The 8,864-nt window shown below is 42.6% G+C and overlaps 2 protein-coding genes across 2 annotated transcripts; both read right to left on the bottom strand.

Annotated features, from left to right (window-relative positions):
- Positions 1 to 748: 748 nt before the first annotated feature.
- LOC117725974 (aldo-keto reductase family 1 member B1-like) lies at positions 749 to 3,020 on the bottom strand. The gene is given in 8 exon segments (XM_034525910.1): positions 749 to 1,052; positions 1,168 to 1,249; positions 1,336 to 1,442; positions 1,522 to 1,644; positions 2,098 to 2,214; positions 2,366 to 2,420; positions 2,422 to 2,531; positions 2,955 to 3,020. Coding segments are annotated over 8 exon segments (759 nt in total). The 3' UTR covers positions 749 to 953.
- Positions 3,021 to 5,681: 2,661 nt separating this feature from the next.
- LOC117725988 (dnaJ homolog subfamily B member 9-like) lies at positions 5,682 to 8,851 on the bottom strand. Its single transcript, XM_034525943.1, has 4 exons — positions 8,786 to 8,851; positions 8,182 to 8,239; positions 7,560 to 7,793; positions 5,682 to 7,178 (listed from the first exon to the last, which is right to left on the bottom strand). The coding sequence occupies exons 3-4, from the start codon at positions 7,774 to 7,776 to the stop codon at positions 6,676 to 6,678; spliced, it is 720 nt and encodes a 239-aa protein (XP_034381834.1). The 5' UTR covers positions 7,777 to 7,793; positions 8,182 to 8,239; positions 8,786 to 8,851; the 3' UTR covers positions 5,682 to 6,675.
- Positions 8,852 to 8,864: the final 13 nt, after the last annotated feature.

The following is an 8,864-nucleotide window of genomic DNA, read 5'->3' as shown; positions in this document are numbered from 1 at the left end:
TTGGTTACAAACAAGATATGATTCATGCTACAGGCAAAGCAAGCGTATTTGCATAACAAAATTCATTTAGAAGAGTACTTTTAAAAAGATGAGAAATGCAGCATTAGTAAGGAGGTTAGCCGTAAAAATGCATAATGAGAGACTAGAGAATAACAGCATGAATTAATATTGGATTCTTGAGTTTGCTGAGCACCGATTTGCCTGGTGTCTGTTTTATTGTCTGGTTGGTGCAATGTGCATCATGTTGGGCCATATTCCCAAACATATCCATGTCTATTTAGTTTTACCATAGTGAAAAAGTACTAAATTGGTCCTTTCATTTTACTGCAGGTACATTGCGTTCTGGACCTTTTAAACCTTTTGTATTCTTACAACGAGCAGCCTGCTTCAGTAACGAGCATTTATAGTGATCACGTTCAACATCTGTGCTCCATAACAGTATGCATAAAAGATCATTTTATTCCACACAGTCTACTTTTCTTCTTCTTTTTTTTTCAATACATTCATTGAAGTCTATTTCAATAGCGAGCATTATACAACAATTATTCAGTTGAATCTTATTAAGATGATAATTCAGGCTCCGTCACATTAGTCAGGTCGCAGTTTAATATCGCAGCTCGTAGATTTTGAATAAAATATCTCAGTTGATGGTTGTAGAAGCAGTGCAGCGTGTTGTCTGAGCTAGTATTCTGCATTCAGAGGGAAGTCTTTGTGCGTTGAGGCCCCGTACAGAAAATAAGAGGGGCACGCTTTACTTTAGATAGTGGAAATGGGTCCAGTAGCCTGCTCCATAGCCTAGAATAAGAGATAAATGGTGATAAAGAGATAACAGGCATAAGCTGATCTGCCTCTACTCACCACTTTAGTGCGAATGCTCTCTTCTCGGGGAAGCTCATCATTGTCTTCATGTCGTTTTCACTCAAATCGAAGTCAATCTTCAAAGTCTGAAATTGTTAAGATTGGTAAACCTGAACATTTTCCTTGATCCGATGGGGTGTCACCGACTTGGCTATGACGATCACGTTCCTCTGGATGTGGAACCTGAGGAGAACCTGTTGTTCATATTTAATTAGTGGGCCTTAGTTATAAGAATACAAGACGATAATAAAAGGTTGATTTGATTTAACATAATACAAAATGTGTTTATGGTCTTTTTTTTTTTTATACCTGTGCTGGAGTCTTGTTGTACTTGTCAGAAATAGCCTTGATCCGAGGTTCATCCAGCAGAGAGGGATCATCAGAAGAAGCCCTTTTGTAAATAAGAACAGAATAGAATGAGTGACACTTGACTCCTCCCTGTGGGCGCTGTTTTTGATTTGAGGCACTGCCTCTCACCAGGGTCTGTCAGGGGAGCCCAGGGGGCTGTAAGCCGTCACTGAGATGCCCTTTGAGTGGCAGTAGTTGATCAGCTTCTCCTGGGTCACGAATGGGTGGCACTCAATCTGGAGGAACACCCAAATGCCTTAGCTTTTAGCATCTTCCTTCTAAATTGTGTTGCGGAATGACGGTCCTGCTCCGTACCTGGTTGGTGGCAGGCTTGTACTTGAGACCCGGCTTGTTGAGCAAGGCTTCAATCTGGTCTTTGTTGAAGTTGGAGATGCCGATAGCCTTCACCAATCCAGCATCCACCAGCTTTTCCATTGCCTTTGAGACACATTGCACAAAGGTGTTAGTGAGGTATCTTGAATGCAATTTATATGTCAATAATTCATTAGATTTAAGCTGCCAGCAAGTCAGTTGAGCTATAACTGCATCAGTCTTTGCTGCACATAATAAAACACTTAAATCACCTCCCAAGCTGGTTGTGCTCATCAAGTGGAAAAGCTCATCCCCTGGCTGCAGTAGCAAAAAGTAAAATGGTAAAGTGAAGTTTGATCAAATGTTTTTCGTTTTTATTTTTGATAAAAATTACTCATTAGCTCAATAATGAATCCTATTAAGCTGGGGAACATTAATACAGGACGGGACTTTCACTTTTGCCTAATTCTCTGATGTTAGGTTTGATGAGACATGGGAGAAATAGGCTAACATTTGGGCTTGACCATGAAGCCTTGATGCGGTGGTTCTACCAACAGACAGGACAGTGGCGTTCCAAACCTTGGCTCCCATAGGGAAATGCATGAGGTAAAGGTCCAGGTAGTCCAGTTTCAGGTCGCTGAACATCTTCTCACAGGCTCCCCTCACCAGAGATGGAATATGGAAGGTGCACCACAACTACGAAAAAGAATAAATATACTGAACATGTCAGTATTCAGTGTGAATGAACAATACCCTGACGAACAGCCATTTTAACATCTGTTCATGTCTTTTCACAAATTAGACAAGACACTTTTGCAGCATATAGGTGGGCTGTAATGCCCCGTACCTTACTGACAATGAATAGATCCTCCCTCTTAACCAATTATTCGTCAATCATTGCAAATTCCAACCCCGGCATCGTCTTCATTCTGGTACACGTAAGCGCCATCGATGTGCCTGTAACCAGCTTGTATCGCCACCTTAATCACCTCAGTGACCTTTCCTTGCTCTGCCTGCAGAGGAAGGGTGAGACAAAAACAAGGAAATTGCAGATAAGCATCAATATATTGGAGTAAAAGATGTCTTGGCTTAAATGACTGGAAAAAAATGAAATGAGAAGAAATTAATGTAAAGAGCAGGTTGTCGTTGTACTAGTACTACCACATGTACTACTAGTACTACCAAATGTGTTCAGGTAGAGGTTTGTGCAGTACAATGTTAATATTTATACTTTGACAAACCCTCTGTTAATAGTGTTACTGACTGGCAGCCTGGACTCCCTGTTCTTTTTAATTGAGGACACAGTGAATTCTTAACATGGGGACACATCGACTAGGGCAGGGAACCACCAACCCCCTGATTGAAAGACAGACCCGCTAACCACTGACCCACAGTTGAAACCCTTTCTATAGTAACAATAGAATGGTCAGCCTTACCCTCCATGTTCCCAGACCCACAATAGGCATCCTTGCTCCATTGTTGAGGGTAACGGAGGATATCATGTTGGATCTGGTGTTGCAGTTCTTGCAGATCAATCGATAAGCAGCCTTCAGTGCATGCAGACTTGCACTACACACAAACAAAGAAGCATGTTCATAGAGGGGAGAATGGTAATGTTTTCAATAAAACAGCATGATTCATGCTTTCAATGAGTCTATGAAAAGGGTAGCCCGGTGTCGAATCATGCATGTCTTGATCTTAATCCTCAGTTGAGAATGTACTTGGGACCACAGTCTTTTTTGGGGTATGGTTGGTAGTTATTTAAGTCACTCAGATCACCGCCTTTGTGTACTGGGATAACTAACCTCTGTGGATTTCCATATTTTATATTGGAGTTAAATAGGCAGGGTATTTTTGATAATTGTCCAAAACCAGTGCATTGCCGGGGGTACAGGGCTTTTCAGTCGGAGACAGTTATTCTGTTGATGCCTGAAATTCTGTCAGTCAGATTATTTTATTTGGAGTTAGTTGTGTCACTTAATTTGGAGAGGATTTGGTTGAATTTGGGAACGTGCTCAGGCAGAAGTGTCTCTGCGCAGAAACTGCCTGAACTCGTCGGCGGCACGTAAGCCGGGGAGAGCACGGGGGTCCACCGGGGAACCGGCCTGGCTGGCTAGTGGCCCTCAGTGGTACCCGTTTTACCGGTTCCGATGCCCGGTCTCCCGTTGGACGGTTACCCCTAAATGGCCTCTCACACCCGGGCCGCTCGGTGTCTCTGACGTGGAGGAGCAAAGGTCGCGGTGGGGACGGAGCTCAACTCACCTCCCCGCCTGGATGATGACGTCAGGGAGACGGCAGGTGACGACTCAATCAAGGAACCGATTGATTGACGGCTCAAAACTAGTCATTGAGTTATACTGCAATGCAGTTGAGATTTATTTAACACAATATAAAAAGGTAACAGCTAAATAATTCGCAACATCCGTTTAAAAATTAAAACTCTTGCTAAAAAGTACGAATATTTGAAACATCTATATCTACGACCGAACTGAGGTATCTGGAATCCTATACGCGCTTTGTTCTCCCAAAAAACTATCCAAAAAAAAACGTCCTACTTACTCGGGCATATGTACCCTATTGCACAAAGCAAGTGCCTCTCTGCGTCGGACCAGCAAGCCGTTACTTCCCCGAAACATGCAGCAGTGGCCCCGGGCCAAAGGGGACCTGTATACCTCCCCCTTTCCTGACCTATGGGAGAAGCTCCTTAACTCTTTGCTCTAGTTGTTTAATATCACTGACACTCAGGTCTAGTTGGCAACACCTGTAGTACACATTAATACAAGACTTCTCGATAAAGCATGTACAAAAGGAATAAAATCATAGTACAGATTATATCAGTTACATACATCAAACATAGTGTACATAACCCCATGGAAGGTTTATTGTTGCGGGTTTATTGCATGCATTTATACTTTTAAGAACGTTTACAAGTTTTAAAGAATGTATTGTGACCCAAAGGAAGAAAATAAAGGAGTAATTTCACCAGCAGTAAGTTTAATGCCACTTCATATACGGGGATCCGTTACACATAGATTATATTGTAAACACACGACATAGGTAGTGTCTACCACAAGGTTAATAGCTGCTCTCGTTATTCTGTCTGCAGCGCTAACACCTTAGTCCTAGAAAGCTTTATTATAAGAAATACAACACAAGTATTAAAGATAGATAATAGATAATGCTGAGAAAAGTATACATACACCCTGCTTTCTTCCGCAGTGCGTGGGATGCGTATGTGCTTGCAGTCATAGTGCAAAGTCGTAAAAACACACCAACAGGAAGCTCTTTCTTATTGTAGAATGCACTGAGTTGCCTATTCAGACATAGCTCTCTATCTGGTGACTTTTATCCAAGGAAAAGTATTAATACAGGCTTTATTCACAATAAATGGTAGGCCTTCCAACAACTTAAATGTACTTTCATGGGTTTTGCAACATTTTGAGCAGCCTGGCAGGTTATTACATATATCTGATCAGGTTTCAAGTGGCTCAATACCGTCTCTCTTTATTGCTGGTTCCTACAAGTATCCTTTCAATGCCGTAATACAACTTGTCAAGCTGCTAATTTTAAAAACGTTTTCTAATCCACAATATCTTTGTTTTTGTCAGATTGCTTTCTTCTCCATCCGCCGCCATTCCCGTTTGCAGGTTGTCAATAGTATTCTTCACCCTGCCTACCCGTGTTAGAACACTACGCCCTCTGCTGGAGTGCAGCTGAAAAGCTCAATCAAATTGAATGCACAGGAACCATGGCAACTAATCAACTTGTACTAATGTTCCATGAACCAGAGCCAAATACACCAATATTTATGTTGCGATTAACATTAGTAGAATGTCATATTTATGAGTGAGTCCAATTACTTCGTTGAAAACATTTTACACTTCCCCCCCCCCCAATACAAAACAGACATTTGCTCTTGACATGTTTTATTCATTCTCCAAACATTATGCAACCAAACAAATTCGGGAGAGCACACACACACACACACACACACACACACACACACACACACACACACACACACACACACACACACACACACACACACACACACACACACACACACACACACACACACACACACACACACACACACACACACACACACACACACACACACACACACACACACACACACACACACACACACACACACACACACACACACACACACACACACACACACACACACACACACACACACACGCACGCACGCACGCACGCGCACAAAGTGCGAACATAAGACAATGACATTTACAAAGCACCGTCTATGAAAGATAGGCAACATGAAGAGCAAAGGTGCTAAATATTGCACATTGTGATCAGTTCAGGAAACTTCTCAGACCATTCAGCTTCACTGGTAGATTGCTTTTGTAACCATCAAAACAACTGGTTACAAAACAGCTGCGAGAGAGTACACAATCAAGTTCACCAGCATTCGTCATGGGACTGATGTTCATTTCCTACCCCGATTGAGGGAAGGTAGATACAACTCTGTAGGAAGAAACTAAAACGAGGTAAAGGTTGATAATGGCCAATTTACACACATCTCAGGATGTGAAGCTCATTTTCCACATGCATTTGATGCACGTGCTATAAATTGACATTTTTTAAATTTACTGTATGTTCTTGGAATCCCTAAGCTAATTATTAAAAACCATGAGAAAATGCAAGTTATGGGTACACTATGCTTGGATGAGCCTGGTTTTACATTATCAAAAGGTTCATTAATAATAATGATAATAATAATAATAATAATATGGCTCAATTAGCTGTAGAACGAATGCCTCTGTGGTGCGTTGATGAATCGTATTGCACTCAGAAGAAAATCACATAATCTTTTAACCTAAGGCCATACCCGAGTCTATAGATTGTACCATCACGAGTAAACAAAATGAACCTGGAAAACTAAATAATGCACTGTGCTATGAGCAATAAAGTAAGTGAGTGAGTTATTGCTTGGAAGCAGCCCATTTATCAGGTCAGCTTGGATATTTGTTCTGAGGAAAGTACATACGAGAAAATTACAAAAGCCACGCAACACCATTCTCTATTCCTCCGAGTGATAAATTAGCATTCAATTCCAAAACCACAACTTACAAACCCTGCAGTGTCCCAGGTGGCCGTGCTCTGGAGAGCACCGTTTACTGCCCATTCTCAGGAGCAGTCAGTGAAGGTGGTCACCATGTTGCCCCTCCGCTGGGTCACTGTCCTGCAGTGCTGCTTCCCCGAGCCATGGAATCTGCCGTCAGGCCTGGAGCCGTGCGCGTTAAAGGAGAACATCTTCTCCAAGTCCTCAAACATGTCATTAAAGAGTCCCCCACCGAAGTCCCCCTGCTGAAACGGTCTCTTCTGTCTGTCCATAGCCTCTCTGTGGGCCTGGAAGTGGCTGTCAAAGTGTCTGTTTTGGTTGGCTTGATTTTGGGTGTGAAAGTGGTGTCGCTGTTGTTGACCGAAAGTGTCAGCGTCTTTAAAAATGTCATCAAAGTTGAAGGACTGGTAGTGCTGGTTGAAGTTGTAGTTGCCGCCGCCGCCGCCGCCTCCTCCTCCTCCTCCTCCTCCTCCTCCACCTCCTCCTCCTCCTCCTCCTCCTGGCGACGGGCCGTGGCCAAACTGGTCATACTCTCGCCTCCTCTTATCATCCGATAGAGTCTCGTATGCTGGTAGAGACACAGACACATTACATCAGGCATTGTCTTGGTTGCTATGCCACTGCTACTGAACAGTTTCAAAACGGTTTTAACAGTTTATAAGTTGAAGCTGTTTATCATCCATTATATTGTATAACAATTATACATGGAGGTCATCATTAAAAATACCATTGACCTTAATAAGTAGTTAGGCACCTGTAGTAGACAATATATTGAATGGTTGACCTTTCCAAAGTCATTCCTTTTGAAGATCCACTGCACATCGGTTATATTCTAACCTATAGGCCATGTTCAATAGGACCGACACTGACATTTCTGAGTGGTCCTTGACCTAGTCAGTAAAATATTCTCATTTCAGAAACGTGTGCCCTGGAATGGTGACTCACTTACCCTCTGCCATCTCCCTGAACTTGGCCTCAGCGTCGGGGCCCTTGTTTCGGTCAGGGTGGTACTTCAGGGCCAGCTTGTGGAAAGCCTTTTTGATCAGGCGGTCCGTGGCATCTTTGGGCACCCCCAGTATGTCGTAGAAGTCCCTCTTGGCCAGGATGAACTCGGAGATCAGCAAGATATGCACCGCGAGCAGCAACGCCGACTGTGCCGTGACCATACTGCTGATTTACGCACCTTTGCGGGTGTAAAGAGAACATGTTGGACCCACACGCACACTCAGGCTCTTTCTCTCTCTCTCTCTCTCTTTAAGTCATGATATAGATGAGGCCCCACGTAGACTTTGAAAGCGGTTTAAAACTTGAAGATTAACCAACTATAGCCATACATTTTTTAAAGCCAGCATATAGGTTACATGACATTAACTTACGTCACTTTGCTAGCTAGTTTCGACAAAGAGGCGTCGGGCTCAAGGAATGAACAACTCGCGGGTTTTTGTAGAAGGGAGAAACGTGAAAGCAGCTCTGCCTTCAGTAAGCCAATGATACTCTGCCGTTTGTCCTCCGTTGCACATGAACTACTCGTGACAATTTAAAGTGAATGCGTATTGGAAAAGAGGGATTACCTGGAGACGAGGTGACAGACAACCAGAAGACACTTCTCTCAGCCGCCGACAGCTCCAGCTGATGTGAAACGATAGTTAGCAAATGTTGACGAGCTGCATTCCTGAGCAATAACAACACGACTCGCAACGCTATTGGTCCATTTCTTAACACAATGACTCTTGTCACTGTGATTGGTGGAAACGGTGCGCACGTGGAGAAGGAGGGTTTGCCGCAAAGAATAAAAGCGAAGCAAGAGCGTAACCGGCAACCACTTCCGTCTTTGCTTTGCTCTAACATTTTGACATTATCGAGTGAGGTGTGAAACCTACACTTGTTTACAGACCCGTAATTTATATCATTAAGTTAATAGGTTTAATTTCTGGATGTATTCATTTTGCATGAAATAGATGATGAATGCTTGCATTAGACATGTCTGTATTATGAATTCCCCTTTGTAGTTGTCCAACTGTTTGCCCTTATAGATAGTAGGGTAACTATCTTGATAGTTAAACGGTGTAAATGCAATTTCATTTATATATTCAATTTATATGTTTGCTTTCTTAATTATTTTTTGCAAAAAATAGGCAATGGACGCTTAAATTAAACTCGTAATACGTAACTTACTATGATTTATTCTTCGTCGTCGTGCAACCGCTTGTCATCATATATTGTCCGTTAACTGTCTTATTAATTCACCAGAGCA

The sequence above is a fragment of the Cyclopterus lumpus genome, chromosome 23, assembly GCF_009769545.1.
Source record: "Cyclopterus lumpus isolate fCycLum1 chromosome 23, fCycLum1.pri, whole genome shotgun sequence".
In the NCBI taxonomy this organism is placed as follows: domain Eukaryota; kingdom Metazoa; phylum Chordata; class Actinopteri; order Perciformes; family Cyclopteridae; genus Cyclopterus; species Cyclopterus lumpus.
The sequence above is the reverse complement of the archived record's forward strand: the minus strand, read 5'-3'. Positions and strand labels throughout refer to the sequence as shown.